The 20,469-nt window shown below is 43.2% G+C and overlaps 1 protein-coding gene across 3 annotated transcripts in view; it reads right to left on the reverse strand.

The window, feature by feature from the left end:
• PCDH15 (protocadherin related 15) overlaps positions 1–20,469 on the reverse strand; it is a 665,923-nt gene that overhangs the window by 193,634 nt on the left and 451,820 nt on the right. For all 3 annotated transcript variants that reach the window (XM_088059571.1, XM_088059572.1, XM_088059570.1), the window contains 2 exons: positions 6,270–6,430; positions 3,885–4,040 (listed from right to left, as the gene is read on the reverse strand). In XM_088059571.1, the coding sequence (XP_087915697.1) occupies positions 3,885–4,040; positions 6,270–6,430 (317 nt within the window). The remainder of the gene's footprint in view (positions 1–3,884; positions 4,041–6,269; positions 6,431–20,469) is intronic.

The raw sequence follows: 20,469 nt of genomic DNA on the forward strand, positions 1-20,469 counted from the left end.
ATACCACAAGAAATGAAAATTCAGCACAAGTTCTAATTCTCAATAGCCCAAACCCAAAGTTTTGAGATGACTGAAGTTCAAGAAAGGCTCTTCTTTTGCAAAGGATTCTCATCTCTGCTATTTAAATTAAAGGAGAAAAAAACCCAAACCCAAACTAAATAAACAACCAACCCCCAAATTTTGGCTTACAAGCAGCTCTAAGGTTACATGCATTTAATAAATACTGACTTCAACAGTGTTCTAGGGACTTCACTTCCAAACAGAATCTGCTGTTAAATGCTCCTGACTTGTTCTGGACTCAGGAAAGTGAAAAACTAAGAGCAAAGAAAGTCAGTTTTATAAAACCCAGCCAATGCAAATTTGGAGCTGTATTTAGCTCAGATAAAACTGAACAGAAAAGTTGTGTTTAACACAAAACACAGACACCACCAGTGGGCCTCAGCTGTACAAAATTTTACTTCCTAATCCCTGTATTAGGCTCCATAAATTTAAACCCTTTGTGGCAATGCCATAGATTTGCCTGTGGAATATTAACTGGGCTGCATAATTCTTCTGAATTTTAACTCAGCTGCAGAACTCTGGTTTAATATGGTAATAACTCAAATCTTCAAGCCAGCAATTATGGTCAAATTTAGTCCCAGGCTAATGCCACTGTCAGGAGTTTTTCCTAAATGAAAAAAATGGGATTTTTTCATATAAATAAAAATATGTCATGCAAAAACCAAGGGAATTACTCTGCAGAGGATTTCTCATTATCATAAAAATGGTGACATCAGCCTTCACTTGTTTTTACTTCCATGTGTAGATTCCTAATGCTTTGGAGAGCAGTTGAGTTGGCTAAGACACTTGGACTTGTAAAAACATCAGGAAGGAAAAAATAAAACTGGCTCCAAAATGGTGGGGAAACAGAAAATCTGTTTTCAACTAAGACTTAAAAAACTTATTATTTGTAACTTAATGTGAATTCCAGCACTGCCATTTCCAGTTAAGCCACCTCATACAGCAAATGTCCATCAACATGGACAAGGACAAGCCCAGCTTCATGTGACAAGTCCATACAGAAGAATTAAAATCCTGACAAAAAAGTATTGCTCAATAAACAGGTAATGAAGATTTTGATTCTTAGCTGCAAAAAATAAGTTTTCAAACCACTCACATTAATTTCTCTGCACATTTTAATTTGGGATCACCTTTACCCAAGGGTCTTCTATAGGTACAAGTGTGGGAATGATGGAAGAAAACACTTAAATTCCAAAGGACTGTTGGACAACAGGCAGAATATTCCACAGACACTCTTTATCTTGAGACATCTTGAGATGTGTCAGGGTTCTGAGGGTCCAGATGAAGATGTTTGAAGCAGTAGGGTGAGGAATTATGGCAAAAAACCAAAACATGCTGGAAAAAAGGGCTACAAAACACCTCGAGTACGGAAGGAAGGAAAGGAGGGACCACCATATCCACGGCCACAAGCAACTGGGAAAGACAAAATTGGTTTGGAGCTGCTCCACACAGGATTTTATACGTAACTTATTAGGGAAGCACAACTGCATTTTTCCCAGTCCTCATGATTTTCCTTGAGCATCTGCCAGGGGACTGGTAAAACAACCATCCTGGATTAGGAGAGCTTTTAGTCTAACCCAGGACAGAGTGATCCCAATCAAGTATAAAAATCAAGACTCCTTTTGGTATAAAACTAAACAGACAGTACTCTTCCACATCCATCTCATTCTAAGTCTTCTGGAGAAATGCAGGCTTAATTTTAAATGATGTCTTTTTCTGTGGAAATGGAAACCATGTGTGAAACCAGGATTTATGGTGCTATTTACAACTATCCTTAGCCTCTCTGATAAACTCATCTTAATATGTTGGGGACAGTTCAAATATAAAGACAACTTGACATAAAACCCACTCCATTTCTCCAAAATATAATAAAATCTACTCTTTCTTTGAGTTGTTTCATGTTCCTTATGTAAGAGAAATTTCTGTACCTTTTGTTTTACAAGCAACCTGAAAACAGAAGTGAAAATTAACCACAAACCTTTCCTCCCAGTGCATTCCTGTTGCTAAATTCACCAGAGGCAGCACCAATTATGAGCAGAATAAATGAGCATTAAAACATTTAATCACTCATTAAAACCTTTGAGAGAGTCTGAGATGCTTTGTGAATTATTTTTTTGTTAATTAATTAATGAGAGCATGAACTCACTGGGTGCTGCTCAAGGGCACGTGCCATGTCAGATGTTATCCATGAAACAGAGATAAAATGAAAAGAAGAAATTAATTTAATCAGGGTGCAGCTGGTGGAAAGAGCAACAGTGCATTTTGCCCAGCAATAATTCCAATAAATGTTTGGTGTCCTCAGAACATTGCTCAGTTTCTAAACACAAATAATTGGGAATGGTGCATTTTGCACTCTTGCCTTTGGACTTCTCCCTAATTATGGAAAATCCTCATTTTCTTAGCACAGCCATACTCCCTGTCTTTGTTTTCACTGCAAAAATGATGCAGGTTTTGGAAGTAATCTGGGCCCTGCAGCACAACCCACACAGGCACTTGAGACTCGTGTTGATGTTTACTGAGGACTAGAAATGTTCCTGCACTGGGTCTGTAGAAACAGAGAAATTCCATGGCCAGCTGAAGGCCAATGTGAAAAGCACAGAGAAGCCCATGGAGGACTTTCCCGATGCTCCCAGATTCCAGTGGCAGCTGGAGTGCCAAAAATGTGTCTGAAGGAAAATGCCTTATAATTTAAAACCAGTTTGAAAAACCTTGTTTATCCTTATCTCAGTTGCAAGTCCAATATAATGTGTGGATTTGGGGGGGGTTTTCTCCACACTTTTGGGTTAATTAGGCCTCAACTCATTGATGTCCCACCCTTTTCCCAGGGCAGAGAGCACATGTCCTGCACATGCTTGGTCATGGAGACCAGAAACAACACAAGAACACATTGAAAAGCTGAATCTCCCAAACATGACAAAATAGGAAATTTCTTCAAATCAAGTCTATTATATTCAAAGCAGTCATGCTCACAGACCTCCAACCCACAAACCAAACCCTACAAGTCTGCATATTTAATATAATTTATTTTTTAAATTTAACTCTACTTCTTTCAGTCTTCACCTGTACAAAACTGACACATCTTTCAATATTACACATAATTTCAGCCCATATAATTTCCATTACTTCATGTAAGTCCCTATTTCTATTCATTACTAATGCCCTGAGATGCTAACCCTGAAAATACAGAGTTTTTGTACTGCCTATTGGAAGATTTTTCAGTCCCTAACAGAATGAAAAACTTCACTGGAAAGTGAAATGAAGTTGTACCACCTCAAGAAGAATTTTTTTTTCCTTCAAATGACACAATGGTTCAATCCACAGCTCTCTATTCCAAAAAACCATAAAATAATAAATAGTAGAAATTAAAAGAATTAATTTCACAGGCATCATTTAATACAGAGCAACAGCAGTAAACCACATCTACACTTTGCCAGCCTTCAACATTATTAATAAACCATTTTAAACTGTTTTTTAACTTTCTTTTTCTTCATACATACATTTGTTTTACTTCCAGTTTTGTTGTTAACAGTGCTTTAAATTAACAGAAAATAATGCTCCATTCATGAAGACACTGCTTTAAATTTGGGTGTCTTCTGCAATATTCCTGGTGAAAAATGTGCTGGTCTTTGTACTCCTTTAGGAAAAGCTGGATTAGATGCTAAAAACTGAAGCCTACCAAAGTGATGAGCTTTTCTGGAGTAGCACAAATATCAGGGATTTGAAAACAACCAAATTGTTTTGGCTTTCAAAGGAGAGGCGCTGAAAGCTGGAATTTAGCAGTGACCCCACCCAAAGGAGAAGGAGGAAAACCAGGCAGGTCTGACCTCGTTGACGGCCACGTAGTAGCGCTGCTGCTGGAACTGCGGGGAGTTGTCGTTGCGGTCCCGCACCACGATCCGAACCTCGTGGTTGATGATGGTGCCGACCTTCTTGTTCACACACTGCACCTGCACCACGATGGACTGGATGGACACCGGCGGCTGCAAGGGGAAAGAGGTTGTGAGAAAGAGACACAGGAAATGTCACCTGTTTGAGCCTTTCCTTTATTGTTATTGGAATTCATTGGATCTCAGAAGGGCCTGGGTAGGAAGGAACCTTTGAGATCATCTCATTCCATCCCCCTGCCACGGGCAGGGACTCCTTCCACTATCCCAGGCTGCTCCAAGCCCCTAAGTCCAACCTGGCCTTGGACACTTCCAGAGATCCAGGGGCAGCCACAGCTGCTCTGGGCACCCTGTGCCAGGGCCTGCCCACCCTCCCAGGGAACAATTCCTTCCCAATATCCCATCTATCCCTGACCTCTGGCACTGGGAAGCCATTCCCTGTGTCCTGGCACTCCATCCCTTGTCCCCAGTCCCTCTCCAGCTCTCCCTTTAGGCACTGAAAGGGCCTTCTCCTCTCCAGGTGAGCAGCCCCAGAGCAGAGGGGCTCCAGCCCTTGGAGCATCTCTGTGGTGTCCTCTGGACACACCCCAGAGTCTTTCTTGTTTCTTTCTTGTCTTGAATTGAAAGGTCAGATCTGAAATAAATCACATTTTCTACCACTTACATTTGCAAATAATTCAGAAACAACTTTCAGTGTGGACGATCCTGTTTTTCTCACTGCAGTGAACACAGCAATGTTCTAAAATTCCCAAATTGATGAACAAAGGAATTTAGGCTGTGATGCCTTTTACTACTCATTTGAGTAAGATCCAAGAATTTTTAGGCTGCCTTTAATACGTTGCAGTCCTTACTAAGTATATCTGGATTTATTAGCCAAGCCCAAGAAGAATATAATTATGTGAAATTACAGATATTTGATAAATATTTGATATTCTGAATTTACAAAAATAAGTAAATATACTTTGGCACAATGGCACAAATTGTTTATGAAACCAGGGACGAATAATCCCAGCACATTGCAGCAGCTCCCTGCACCTTCAGTTCTGATTTATCACTGGTCATTTTTCCATACTTAAAGTTTTGGAAGAAAAGTTTGAAATTTGCTATTTATCTGATTTTATTTGGAAAACACACTGCCATTCTTGGTAATGTAATCCCAACAGGGATTTTGGTTCCTAACTCCCTGTGGAAGGGTTTGGGGTGGTAAGAACAGACCCCACATTTCTTAGAGTGGTTCTCCAGCCTTGCCTTCCATTCCAGACTCTCATTTTTGTCTCTGACTTAAAATTAAACTTGAGAGGCCAAAGCTGCTCCAGCAGCTGCTGGCTGGCACTTGAAGAAGTGCCAACTCTTTCCCAGAAAGTCTTCTGCCACCATGACCACTCTGCCACACTTTGTGCTTTGCATGGAAAAACAGTTTGTGAATTAAAACAAAATTAAGAACAGCTGAATTCAATTAGTGCCTTTCACCAGCAAATGGAAATGAGGAGAAATTTGCATGCTGTTTTTGGTACTTATGAATTTATCTCAAAACACATGGAGAAGACAAATTAATCAATCAAGCTAATACAAAACAAACTTCCCTGCACTCCAAGGAGAACTCCTGAGTTTTACAGCATTATTGCCATATTTATTAAAGCACTCGGAAGTCAATTTTGCTTTCAGGTTCTGTTGTAAGGCTGCAACACTGTGAAGAAATGTCTCTATTTTTAGAGTGTTTTCTCCTCAATGAAATTAGCCTAGATGTGAACACTCCTATTTATTTTGTGCTTTTCATGTTTCTCTTTATAAAAATCAAACTTATCCTGACAATATTTCCTTAACACCATCAGGAACAAGCACAACAAATATGTTTTAGGCTGCCTTAAAAAAAGAATCTGAACCAGCACATTCTCAGTGGAACATGTCAAGCTTTGTGAGTGAATTGTGTCAGTCACGACTCCTTCAACTCTCACAGCTCATAATTCAGTGTACACAGGGAAAGCAGGCTGCTAATAAATGCCAAAGGGCACGGGGTAAGCAGCACTTCTTCCAGTCAGCAAAACAGAATCAAAATTTAATTCAACAAATGAGTCAAGTTTGGTTGGATATAAAGCCCTAACATGAGTTTTTTTGGTCTTTGTTGTTGTGTCTGTCCACAATATTTCTTGCACACACAGTGAAGTTCCTGTGTGCTCCCAAAAAATCCTAAAATAAGGATCAGATGACCTCTGTTCACATCCATCTGGGGACAAGACAGTTGCAGGAATTATATTCTAGCAGGACTTCTGTGTATGGTTACTTAGAAATGAATGTCTTTGTGGAGAAAACCAATCCTGAACTTACATCTCTGTCCAGCACGCGGCCGGTGCTGTTCAGGTACAAGGTCTGCTTGATGGGGTCCAGGATCACCCAGTAATCCACATTGTCCTTCAGGGAGAGCTCGATGGTGGGGTCAGGCCCTCCTGCTGTCCCTTTGATCAGCATGTTGTCAACCAGGATAGTGCCTGCAACGACATTAAACAGCTCAGGGAGGAATTTATAGGGAATCCACATTCTTATGTATTTTTGCAAGCACTGCGACACTGAAAATGCTGTTTTCTACCTCGGCTTTGTGGTATTTTATGTTATGAGTGATGTTTAAAGAGTCTGAACCTTATTATCTGTAATGAAAAACTGCCTCTGACACTGCAGCTGTATCAGACAATGCCAGAAGAAGCACTTGCAATGCACAATGATTTAAATTGACAATGAGACCCGTCACATCCAGCTATCTACTTAACAAGATGAGCTTTTTCTTCATTGAGCAATCATCTCCCAATCTCACCTCGAACAAATGAAAGCACAGAAATAACAACCAGACTCAGAATAAATTTTCTGCAGTGAGAGCAACACATCAAGGTGATGATGGGGAGAAAAAAGCACAGTTACATAAAGCTCTCCAGGAAAAAAGGGTGTTTGTACCTGGAGTTGCTCTGCAACAGAAACTGAATTGCAGCACAAGGATGTGAAGACTACAGCTACGACACAAAGGTGGCACTGAGAGAAGCAGACAGCTCTCAATGTGCATCTTTTCATGGAATCACAGGATCCCAGAATGGTTTGGGCTGGAAGGGATCCTAAAGATACAAAATTCCACTCTATGCCATGGGCAGGGACACTTTCTACCAACCCAGGCTGCTCCAAGCCCCAAAGTCCAACCTGGCTTGGACACTTCCAGGGATCCAGGGGCAGACACAGCTTCCCTGGACACCCTCCGACAGGGTGTCACCACCTTCAAAGTGAAGAATTCCTTCCCTAAATGTAACCTAAATTTTCCTTCTGTCAGTCTGAACCAATTCCTCATTGTTCTGGCACTCCAGTTCCTGATGATTTGTCCCAATCTAGTTTCCTGTATCCCTTCAGGCCCTGGAAGGAGCTGTGAGGTCTCCACACACCCTTCCCTTCTCCAGGCTGAGCAGCCCCAGCTCTCCCAGCCTGGCTCCAGAGGGAAGGTGCTCAAGTCCCCTCAGCATCTTCATGACCTCCTCTGGACCTGCTCCAAGAATTCCATGTCCCTCCTATGCAGAACAGTGCGCAGAATTCCAGGTGGGCTCTCACGAGAGACGACCTTGTCCCATCCTGCCAGTTAAGCCTTCCTTTTAGCAGTCAGCTCAACGCCCCCACAACATACACAATATCCTGTGGAAAATGCTCCCAACTCACTTCCCAAATGTCAAGCGTTACAAACCATCCTGAGTCTTGGCCTCCGGTGCCTCGGATTTGTATGCACAGCATTTATAACCACTGCTCTGAAATTTAATTTTTCTGCAAAATTAACACTCCCCAATTAGTTTCACACCAAAATATTAAAATGAATTATTTTGGGGGAAGTTCACCAGCAGTTACAAAGAAAATCTGTGAATGTCAATAGCTGCAGAACATTTAAATTAGGTTAAAATATTTATCATGTAACCTCTAGTTATTAAGGGCCCAAATAATTTATTCCAAAGGGTAGAATGAAGTTTCTTTACACCTTTACTTTATAATAGTGACTCCATATAAAAATATTCATCCAAGAGGAATGGCCCCAAGAGGGGCTGATGCTTTTTTGCTATAACAGTAAAATAATCATTGATCTTAACCCCCGCAAGCTGGCTTGCAGTCCTATGGGGGAAAACACCACAGTAAGGTCTTTTCACTCATTTATTTTGAAGCTACTTTTTTCCTTACACAATAGAGATGACAGGAAGAAATCTGCCAAATACTTGGGAATAAAACTGCCAAACTTTGCACTAAAGAATGGTTTCAAGTTCAAGGAGCAACAACTTTTTAGCCACATGAGAAACATCATTTTTACCCAGGTGTTTTATGGCTCTTGGCACAATTTCCTGTCCAATAACATCTGTACAGTTCTACTCTGCTCCAGTAGCTTGGCCTGGCACCTTCTGAGGGACAAGCACTGCTTTTAACATAAAGAGGATTTCACCAGGAAAACCCAGCTCATTTCCAACCCTGTGACACTGCCAAGCGTTGATGTCTACTCAACAAGTCCTGTCAAATCTATAAAATCCACCACTTGGTGCATTGTCCTAGTTAGTGTGCCTCAATGATGATGCAAAGAAGGGTTGGTAATCCAAACTCATTATAAAAATATCTCAGCAATTTAAAATCTGTGATGATGAATTTCATAATCTGTAGTCAACCACCATGACTTCACTGACCTCACTGCTTTGATTCTCTATCTCGTTGGACTCTGCTCTGCTTCACTCTCAGCTTGGTTTCACAAAGCACTTTTGTTTGCTTTGGTTTGATCCAGGGATTCTTTTCTTCTTAAAAATGGGCTGAATTTTCCTCAGATTTACCTCATGTGGCACCCATATGGTCTCTCTGAGAGACAGCAGTTTGCAAATCAGCCTTTTCATAGCCATCCTTAAAGTCTTATTTTTCTAGTTTATGAAGTCTCTGATATTTCAGAGGCCCTTTCCTTTCCCCCTTAGATATCTATAAATTTTTCCTTACATCCTGGCTAAAATGCCAGGGAGGGAACCTCCTAATGATAAATCTGATGCGTCTGCATCACCAGTTTTTCCATAAATGGCAGCACTAAAGCAAACCAGTCTGGAGTTATTTGTAACTCACTGATACATAAGTTAACAGAATATCTGCTTTACAATTTTTTTTCACACAAGTGAAAACTCAATCACACAATCCCAGGATCACTGAGGCTGCAAAATCCCTCCCAGCCCATGGAGTCCAAGCTGTGCCTCATCCCCACCCTGTCCCCAGCCCAGAGCACTGAGTGCCACATCCAGCCCTTCCCTGGACACCTCCAGGCATGGGGACTCCAAACCTCCCTGGGCAGCCCCTGCCAAGGCCTGAGCTCCCTTGCCATGGAGAAATTCCTCCTGGTGTCCAAGCTGAGCCTCCCCTGGCACAGCTTGAGGCCCTTTCCCCTTGTCCTGTCCCTGTTCCCTGGCAGCAGAGCCCGACCCGCCCTGGCTGTCCCCTCCTGTCAGGGAGTTGTGCAGAGCCAGAAGGTTCCCCTGAGCCTCCTTTGCTCCAGGCTGAGCCCCTTTCCCAGCTCCCTCAGCTGCTCCTGGGGCTCCAGCCCCTTCCCCAGCTCCGTTCCCTGCCCTGGACATGCTCCAGCCCCTCCAGGGCTCTCTGGGCTCTCAGGGCTCAGAACTGGACCCAGCCCTCGAGGTCCCTCAACAGGGCCAGTCCAGGGGATGGGCTCTGCTCTGGGTCTGCCCTTCCGTCCTTTGTGCACAAGCCACTGGAGAGGATTAAAGGATACCCAGCACTATCATCAGGGATATTTTTCCTGGCTAATTAAAAAACAAAAATACTGATGGGAAATTCTGTCCCGGGGTGACTTTATGATACTGGTATCCCCAATCGCCTGGTTTATGTTATATATTAAGTTCTGCACCTTTAAGACTGGCTTTGAGAGCAAGAGAGGGGGAAGAAGAAGCGCGCAGTGTGTTAAGGAAAAACATCACTCCCACACATCCCGCTCCTGGACTGTGGTGTCTGCAGCACGGACAGACAGCGGGACAGAGCTTCTCTCTGGCTTTTTAGTTAGTTTTAGCTAGCTGAGGCAGAAGAGGTTCCCTGGACCCTTTTTTCTTCTTTTTCCTGGATCTGTGCAAACCTGCTTTGGACTGAAAAACATCCAGACAAACCCCAGGAGCTCACGTCTGTGGCCCACCGAGGCCTGGGCCTCAGCACTATCCAGCGCCAGAGGGACTGATAAAGAACCTGAGTGGTCCGAGCTATACCACAGGAAAAGGAGTTTTCTTCCTGGATTTTTCATCCTGTCAAACAGTGAGAGGTTTTATTGTTTAATATAATTCAATTTCTGTTAAATAAACAGCTTTTTCCACTTCTCTCCAAGGAAATTTTTTCCCCAGACCAGTTGGGGGGAGGGGGTTGTTTGAATTTTGTTTTCCTGGGGGAACCCCCATTTGGAGTTTTTCTCCCAAATTTGCCCTAAACTAGGACAATTGCCCATCACCACAAGCAGATTTTAAGAACAGCTTTCCATCTTCCATGGAGACCACACAATCTGACTGCTTCTTCACCTGCCCTGAAGCCTGATTGATGACTGAGGCACCTTCTGGAACAACCATACAGATTTCCAAGGGATTAGTACAGGATAAGCTTCAAGGAATCAAAGTCAAGGAAGCCATTGGCTAAAAAAGCCAGCCAGAATCCAACAGGCCAGACAAGAGAGGAAAGACGTTTGTGAAAGATGTTGTCAGAGGGAACATAATTTTTCTGAGCTTGTTGCAATTATTCAAAAATGGCTGCAAAACACAACAACAAAATGAAAAACTATAAAATGTTGTAAGTATTTCAACAATTGCTTCACACCAGATTACTTCCCTGAGAGGAATCCAGAAGCTGAAAACCTTCATTAGGCTGAAATAAAAGGGAAAGTTTTGATTTCACAGCTCACTATCTGGTGAACATTTGGTGGGAAGGGCATTGGACTCATGTGAAAAAACCACAAAATGTGGGATCTGCTGGTTATGCTCTGCTGAAGACAGGAGACTGGCAGTGCTCAACGAGGAGTCACTTCCTGAATGATTTTGACATATCCTGGGATTATTTTAGTTGAATGTATTGGCAGAGACCTTTTTTTAAGTGTAAGGAAATTATGACTGTCGGGGAATAAACTTTATTGAATCGTGAAGTGGTTTGGGTTGGAAGGGACCAATGTAGTTGAAAAGCCTCCAAACATCAGACAAGGCTTTTCTCTGCATTTAGACCTATTTTTGCGACACAGAAATGTACTTATGGGATTGGGCTGTGGCCTGCAAAGTCTTTAGATGTCCAGCAATACTCTGCATTTCAAGTGGAAAAGCAAAATGAATCTGCAGGAGATGACAGAACTGAGGTTCCCCCTCCAAGGGATCATTTTCTACATTTCAGTCTTCAAAAACTTCTCCTACTGGAAATATTTTCTATTTTCCTTAACATTTCCAAACTCCTTTGAATGTGTTCTAACACTGAATGATACAGAAGGGAAACACCCCTCTCTCCAAAACCTGTTTACACTCAATTGCTACTCAAAATCTAAGCTCTGTAAAACATAATTTACAAAGGATTGCTTTTAGGATGAAAATATTGCATCCTGGTTCATAATTAAAATAAAAGCATCTATTGCATATGCAAATACATGCCCAAGGTCTACCCAAAGACCCACCTAGCCTGGTGTCCTGGGTGCTCAGGACAGATCCAGATTGGAAATTGAATTCCAGCTCTCTTTTCCACAAGCTCGTTGGCTCCAGAATAACCTTGGTCATGCTCTTACTGGCTTTGCAGGTGAGGAAAAAAAAAGATGTTTGAGGCTCTTGCAAACCACATGGGCTCTTCTTCAAGAGGTTTTAAAAGCTCACACACTGAGAAGGCAGAGACATTAACCCTGCTCATCAGCCCAGCAGGCTGGTGATAAGGCCTTACAGACCTCTTGTTATAACAAGGTGCAACAGATGACAAAAACTAAATGGATAAGAATTGATCAGTTGGAAGATGCTCAATATTGGTATTGATTGGTCGAGTCCCTTGGCAACCCCACAGGTAAGACATCCCCTCAAATAAAACTTTGAGAAAGGGTTTTTCTTTTGTTTTTTAGTTTAGCCAATGGGACCAGAAACGGATTAATAAGGCTGACATAAGATTGTCCATTACCTACACAAAAATTGCTGGTTCTTGGTAAAAAACATCCTCAGGTTGGTGCTCTCACCACCAGACACAAAAATGGCCATGAACAAAACTGGTACTTTATAAAGCACCCCATACACAATGAAAAGGCTCTCAATTAAAAAAAAAAAAAATTAAAAAAAAACACAGGCTAAAATCTCTGGGAACATTTGAAGAAGAAAATCCACTTCTTTGTATCAGACAGCAGAGAAGTAATAAAAATGCACATCCCACAGTCAGTGGTGAGATAAAACCTCTTCACGCTGTTCCAGCCTTCCCTTTATTTCTTGCTTCCCTTCCCAGAAGACTTTGGCAACAGCCACTCTTGAAGGTAATTTAGAATTTTTAGGACATAACAACAACAAGGTTCTGTATAAACAGGCTCAACACAACCACTCTGAGTCAGTCTTTCCAGGGAGGAAGTTTCAGGAATTATGGAAACTTCCTCCAGTGTCACAGCCTTCGGTCAAGAGAGCTTGACCACCCAGAGGGGGCTGGGGCACTGACCAGGCTGCCAGAGCTTCAGAAGCATTTGGACAACACTTCAGGTGGGATTGTTGGGGTGTGCTGGGCAGGGCCAAGTGTGGGACTGGATGATCCTTGTGGGAGTCTTCCAAATCAGGAGATTCCATGAGTCTATAAGCACATTAGTACCAGGAAGCTTCCTGTGATTTTTCCCTCAACATAGACAAACTCCTTTTTGAGAAACAAAAAACCAGCATCATCCCTGAACGATCCTAGGGAATGATCACAGGGAATGATCCCAGGAGTCATCCTGCATTTCATCGAGGTCAGACAATGAGGCAAAATGCTTTCAGAATGACTCAAGTCCAAGTGAAGAAGAAAAATGCTGTTGTGCAGCAAAGCCAGGAACAAACCCGGGTTTGTGTCCTCACCTGAAAGTAATGCAAATGAACACCCAAACTGGCCAGAGACTGGGAAGGGCTCAGGGTTGGTAGCACTGGATTCAGGCACTGGGATAAGATGCAAACATCTAGCTCATGGAAATCCAGGAACAACTATGAAACTCTAAAAAGAGGGGACCTTCAGCACTGGATGTCTTCAGATACCAACCAAAAACTCCTGAGGAAAACATCTTCTGTCCAGCTGAATGGACTGATGGGTTTTTATTCTATGGTACTGATATTTTGAGACAGAGCAGAAACCTCAGTAAGTTTTACTTCCATCCACATGAAATCATTAAGGTGGGCAAAGACCCCTGAGAACATCAAATCCAACCTTCAACCAATATATTATGGAACACTGGGGAGGGAAACACTCAAGAGATGAGGGAGAACCAGTAGAGGGAAACCTTGGAGCATAACAGAGCTTGGAATAATGAAACTTTACACAATCCTACTTTATGGGATGACATTCCCAAAGCAAGGGATGGTTCTTGTCACAGCACCCAGTTCTACTGCCACTTTTCACCCTGAGAGTTTTCCCACTTCTGAGAGTAAGTTCCTTACACCTTGCCCTGATGAAAACTCTGGAGTTTATTTTGGTATTTTGGTGAAAAAATATGTATTTAACGAAGTTTTTGAATATTCCTAGGCAGGGCTGAGCTCCTGGGAACACAAATCCTCTAATTATGTACATTGATTATGGAACTTGGTACCTGCAACCAGAATGATTTGCACTTAAAAGGAGCCACGGTCTCAGGGATATCTAAGATTTCTCATTTAAATATATTATCACAAACCCAATCTCAGTTCTATTTCAGACATGGTTTATTTTATTGAGACTATGTTAATAAATGCTGTATTTGTTCTTTGTCTGCTAAATAGGTCCCAAGCCAAAGCAAACCCAATTTTATTCAGTTTATTTTTGTTCATCTAACTCAAATCTGCTCAACACAAAAGCCCAAGCACTTTCCTTTAAATGTACTTTGGCTAACTTTGGGATTTCTTTTCCTAAACTTTTCTTCAAATATGTGGGTTGAATGCACTGAAACCATTGCTTCAATGAGTCCCAATGGGGCAGATTTAAACCAGAAATTGCAACCCCCAGAACCTGCAAAATGTACAATGACCAGTCCTTACATGGGACAGAAATTCACACCCAGAGGTCAAAAACAACAGCTCCCAAAAATACTGCTGCTGAAAACAGGGATGAAATCAGTGCCCACTGCAGAGATTTATTTTGGAGGCAACTGCAGACTGTGTGATATCACTGGTGTTTGCAGTCCTTCCATTCCCTCCTGAGATCCCTGGTGGATAATTTTCTGATAGCACTGTTTTTAAGTCCTTGGGAATATTCCCTGTCAGGTTTGACAAATGTATAGCAACACAAACTGGTTTTCATCAGACAGAGATCTGCCTCCTTTGGTATGTTAGTGGTTGTTGGGAAGACAAGGGCAGGCTCTGGGTGCCTACACACCCCAAAAATAGGGAGCAGCCCAAGCTGACACCAGTATTGGTGTCACCTCCAACCACCTCAAATGCCAAATGTGACTCAAAAATCCCTGAGGGTGAGCCCATGGCTTCTGAGCTCTGCAACAAGGTGACCAGGGAAGGGCTACTGGCTTGTAGGGCTATCCTGCTAAATGGGAGAACCTGCAAATCCCCAAAACTCAGTGTAGGGAGAAAGAGAAAGTTGGAGCAATGAAGGTTCTTGGTTCTTTTCCTACAGATAAGCCCAGGATTTTGGAAGAGAGTTGTGTGACCAAGGGCCTTTGGTGCCTCTTCCTTGATGGTCCTCTATGCACAAGATCCCCATGAATTGGAGACCCTGGTTGCTCCAGTTCATTCACATTTTCCTGTGGGCACCATATTTCCATTCCCATTCAACAGAAAATGGACAAATAATTAATTTTCATTCTGATTCTAGAAAAACGACATCTTTTGAAATACAGTTTTATGCCACTGAGGAGATGCCAAGCTTTGCTGGGTTTGCGTCTCAGAAGAGAAGCCCATCTTTCAGAATTAACCTTAAATCCATCCCTGGGACTGAGGAATGGGAGGGATTTGTATCTCAATACAAGATGGATAATGAGGAGGCAGGAAATGTGAGTGGGGCATGGCCTTGGCCAGGGAAATTCTGATGGAAATTTTTATCCAGATGAATCACACTTCCCTCTCACCCCACATATCCAGGTTACCGCCTTTGGAGGTCCTGGGCACAGTTTGGGGCTGTGTCAGGTCTCAAATAAATACTTAAAACTGGTTTGGTAAATCCTGTTTTCTTGCCAGTTCCTTGAGCCACTTCCCAAGCCAATCAACAATGAGGTTTATTTGCTCTCTGTTTAGATAAGTCTGATTTACACTTTAAACACACAAGGACTCTTAAATAATGAATCAGATTGAGCAGATTTTTGGGAGCACTGTGATCAGCAGTGGTTTCTAAAGGTGTGAATTAAATGACTTGAATGTTTTCACCTTAATTTGGAGCCATCCTGGGGTCTGTTTGCAAACCATTCGGAGAGGAGCAGCAGGAGCCTGCACTGCTCTGCTCTAACCCTGAATTATTAAAATTAGCAGAGCTTGTCTAAACATTGCTCATGGTTGTGCATAATTGTTTTTAATATTTCCTTGACATCTTCTGTGCACTACATGCAGCTTTTTCTTCTTATAAAGGAGGCAAAAGAAGGACAATTTACTGATTTTTTTCCTTCGTCTTTATCTGCTCACACTGGTTTTCCTGAGCAAAGTATCCCTGGAGAAAAAAAAGAAGAGCATTGCCAGCAGGCCTGGATTTTCTTGGTGCACCCCAAAGACAGAGCCACTAAAACTTATTTTCCAAACTTGTGCCCTAGTGTGTTTAGTCTGAGGTTGGATCCAGTCTCCCAGCTGTTTCCAGATGTTGGAAAGGTGCTGACACTGTAACCTGAGGCTCTGGAAAAGGGAATGAAAAAGGGAATGAGGGGGAAATGTAGAGATGGACCCCCAGTGAACACAGAATCCTGGAATCACAGAATGGCCTGGGCTGGAAGAGAACATATTTAAAGTTCTTCTTCTATTACTCCTTCCACTATCCCAGGTGCTCCAAGCCTCGTCCAACCTGGCCATGGATGCTTCCAGGGATCCAGGGGCAGCCACAGCTGCTCTGGACACCCTGTGCCAGGGCCTGCCCACCCTCCCAGGGAACAATTCCTTCCCAATATCCCATCTATCCCTGCCCTCTGGCAGTGGGATTCCATTTCCTCTCTTTCTTGCACTCCAGCCTCTTGGAAATAGTCTCTCTCCATGTTTTTTGTTGGCTTCTTCAGGCCCTGGAAGGCCACTACAAGGTCACCCCAAAGCTTCTCCTCTCCAGGCTGAACAATCCCAGCTGTCCCAGCCTTTCCTCCCAGCAGAGCTGCTCCATCCCTCTGATCATCGTGGTGCCACCCTGGATTCATCAAACAAAAATATTATTCCAGGCAAAAATTTCTATCTTCAACTAAATTTGGATAAAAGTCTTGTTAAGCAATAATTCAACCTTATAATATTCCTGCTGTGAGATCCCTCCTATTTTTGCCCAGAGGCAAAGTAATCCTTGAGGTGAGGAGTGGAGCACTACAGAGGAAGTGCACGCTGGATTTTATAACAGATTGAGGAACATGCACAATTTCTTATCTATTTCACCTTCTATGAGAACAGGGAAACATCTTCATTCATGGGAGAGAAAATCCTTTCTTTTCCTGAGAATTGCTTTATCACAGAACTAAAAAGTGTAAAAAAGGCCTTTGTTATCCACAGAATTCTACAGGACCCTTTGTAACCTACAACTGTGCATCAGCCTCTGGTCACACTGCTGTCAAGGAGTCAGAACTCCAAACAACTGACAAGAGAGTGGCTGAGTGAGGATCATACAGGATTTGGGAGCAGAATCCCAGATTAGGAGATTTTGGGAGCAAGCAGAGTGATGGATTACAGAGGCCAGAACTGGTACAAACAGCAGTCTGACACACTTCCATCCTATTTTTCCCCATTCCACTAAAACACACAAGGTGGGGCAGATTTATTGTCAAGAGTGCAGCTCCTGGCTGTGTTTGAAGATATCCCAATAGAAACAAAGGAAAATCAGGAATACTTGGCACTACATCTGGCCTCAAAGAATTTTATTTTCCACTTTGAAAGGCTCTTTCTAAGCAGTCCTTAGCAATCAAGCACTGCCTTCTTCTCCACACTTTCCTATCTCTGGAGGTATTCAAGGACAGATTGGAACAACCCGATCTAGTGGAAGGTGGCACTGCCCACTTCAGGCGGTGGAACAAGGATGAGTTCTTTAATGTCCCTTCCAACCCAAACCACTCCACGATTATGTGATTCCTCCTAACTTAAATCCCAAGTCCCTAATGCCACTAAAGTGCTACCATCAAAAACCAATTTTAAGCAGCAGTTTTGTAGTTATCAGGGGAAAAAGCAAACCTGTAAAAGCCACGTTGTTCTCCAGAGCCAGTCAATTATTTCACACTTCCCTGACCTGGCTGTCAGGGAAGCAGCAAGGACATAACCAATTTCAAAGTGTTACCTGAGGATCACGTTTTTAAACTTTTTGTCACCTGACTTGCAAATTATGATTGATTTAATTTCCCCCTTCAGCCAGACCTGCTCCTTTTCCACAGGGAAATCACCCTCACCAAAAGCTCTTTGAACAGTTCTCAGCATAAAGAAAAGGTTGAGGGAACTGAAACCAAACATTTGGAGGAGGTTGCTAAGAACTCACAGTGTCTCACTTCACCTTCACCTTAAAAAATAAAATCTGAATTAGAAAGAATATTAGATGTGATTAACTGAATCTGTACTGTTCTATTGCCCTGTGGAAATGAAAATGGACATGGAAGTGAGTGGCAGTCTCTTTGCCCAGGTAACAAAGGACAGGGTGAAAGGAAATGGCCTCAGGTTGAACCAGGGGAAGTTTAGATTGGATATAAGGGAAAATTCCTACACAGAAAGGGTTCTCAAGCATTGGAATGGGCTGCCCAGGGAAGTGGTGAATTCACCATTCTGGGAAGCATTCAAAAAATTTGAGGACCTGGGTTAATGGTGAACATGGTGGTGCTGGACTGATGTCTTAATCACTGAAAAAAACAGTTTTTCTGGGCACTCTGTGGCCTCCCCACCCTCCCAGAGAACAATTCCTTCCCAATATCCCATCTATCCCTGCCCTCTGGCACTGGGAAGCCATTCCCTGTGTCCTGGAACTTGGGACTTTCTCCCAAGTCCCTCACCAGCTCTCTTGGAGGGGGAAGTACATTTAATATGGCTTTTCACAGAAAACCTACAAAAGAAGAGACAAGAAATAGAGAATTAACAATTCTTGGAAGTAGAACTAATCTGAGAGTCACACAGAAAACTGGGACTAATTGGCAACTATTATGCCTCCTAAATGTTTTGTTCTGCATCTAATTGAGTTATAATCTTTCATAGGGAGAGCCCACAGCCTCTCTGGCCAATGTGTTCAGGGCTGGGCACTGCCCAGGGAAGAAGTTGTGCCTCCTGGCCAGGGGGAATTGCTGCCATCAGGCCCTGCCCGTGGCTCTGGTGCCATTGCTGGGCCCCCGGAGCAGAGGCTGGGCCCTGCTGGGAGCCCTCCCTGCAGCCAGGGCCAGCCAGGCCTGAGGGCCCCTCTCAGCTGGGGCTCCTCTCCAGGCTGAGCAGCCCCAGCTCCCTCAGCCTTTCCTGGGCACCGAGATGCTCCAGGCCCTTCCTCAGCTGCGCAGCCTCCGCTGGCCCCGCTCCAGGAGCTCCCTGGCCCTGCTGTGCTGAGGAGCCAGAGCTGGACACAGCACTCCAGAGCTGCCTCCAGGGCTGCCCACAGGGGCAGGCTCACCTTCTGTACCACAAAAACAAAAGCAACTATGTTTTTTGATAAATTTCTTAAACATACCACCATCCAAAACAAGACCTTCCAATAGAAGACCTAAAGAATGTCAGGAACTGAATGAAGCTTTCAGGTGCTCTCTCAAGCCCAAGGCTTTTATCTTTACACTGAGCAATTTCATTAAGACACTGTAAACAGCAAATTATTTGTGCAGTTGATTCTTTCTCTCAGCATTTCCCGGGATGTGTCGTTCCTGAACACATCCTGCATTCCCTTCCTTGCTTTCGACAGGAATAGTAAACAGCAGTATAAGCAGATTTCAGAGCAAATTGAAAATAGGAGCATGGAGCCTAACGATATTAAATGAAAAACCCTGTCAAGTTTAGCAACAGATCATTTGCATCTCCTTTATTTTGTTGTACGAGTTCCCCGTTTGCATAGAAAAAACTAAAATACATGTCAAGTTACTTTGTAAGTGCCTGGTATCTAACAAGGATGAAAATAAGTATCTCAAATGCTAATGAAGCATTGTGTTTATTTGCCAAGCAAATTACTGAAAGGCAAATTACTCTGACAACAGCAAAAGGGAGGAAAGGCAGGAAGACCTGCCCTGCTTTCCAGACTCCAGGACACTTTTGGTGCTTGCCTAAATAACAGCTTGGGGAGGGGCCACCACCCAGGTTTGGGTGTTAGTACTGGTTTTAGAGGATTAAAGAGAACAGTTGCCTGTCTCAAGCACTGGTGATAAGGACAGAAGAGAGTAACAGGATGGAGTTAACTCCAGTCCTGGTGAAGGTGAGATCCAGTTGGCACATACTGGGAAATCCATCCCCAGAGAAGTTCCCACTGTGGCAAAGTGTGTAGAGAAGCAACTGTCACACACATCACCCAAAGCTCACCCCAGGTTAGGGACAGATGGCAGCTGCCACCACCAGCAACCACCAATCCCCCCAGAACATTCCTCTGTGGATACCTAGAACCTGAAACACAGAGAAACCCCACAGCAGGAGCTTGAGATAAGACCAAGGTGAAACAATCGTCTGGGTGTTATCCCAGGCTTGAAAGGAGGTTAACAAAGCTGGGGAGAAGGGATTGATGAGAATGAACACGAAAAAGGCAGAATTTATGAGACACAAGGAAAGCCAATGCAGCAGCTCTGCCTGGGGGAAAAAGGGAATTCTGGCAGGGAATTGTGACCACCAATCCCAGAAATCACCAATGCAAAAGAAAAGAAAGTCTGAGCTGGCACTAATTAGCATTAGAAACAAGTGTAAGAGACCTGTGATGCCCATGAATATTAATTCACTAAAAAGCTGGTAGCCCATGGCTTGGACAGGAACACTCTTTGCTGGTTAGGAACTGGCTGGATGGCCAGGCCCAGAGAGTGCTGGTGAACAGTGCTGCATCCAGCTGGCAGCCAGTCACCAGTGGTGTCCCTCAGGGATCTGTGCTGGGGCCAGTCCTGTTCTATATTTTTATTGATGACATGGATGAAGGTATTGAGTCCTTCATTAGTAAATTTGCAGACAACACTAAGCTGGGAGCATGTGTTGGTCTGTTGGAAGGGAGGAGGGCTCTGCAGAGAGACCTGGAACTGTTGGATGGATGG

The sequence above is a fragment of the Pseudopodoces humilis genome, chromosome 9 (assembly GCF_049639895.1).
Source record: "Pseudopodoces humilis isolate 2021_Gansu_Grassland_sample_001 chromosome 9, ASM4963989v1, whole genome shotgun sequence".
Lineage (NCBI taxonomy): Eukaryota > Metazoa > Chordata > Aves > Passeriformes > Paridae > Pseudopodoces > Pseudopodoces humilis.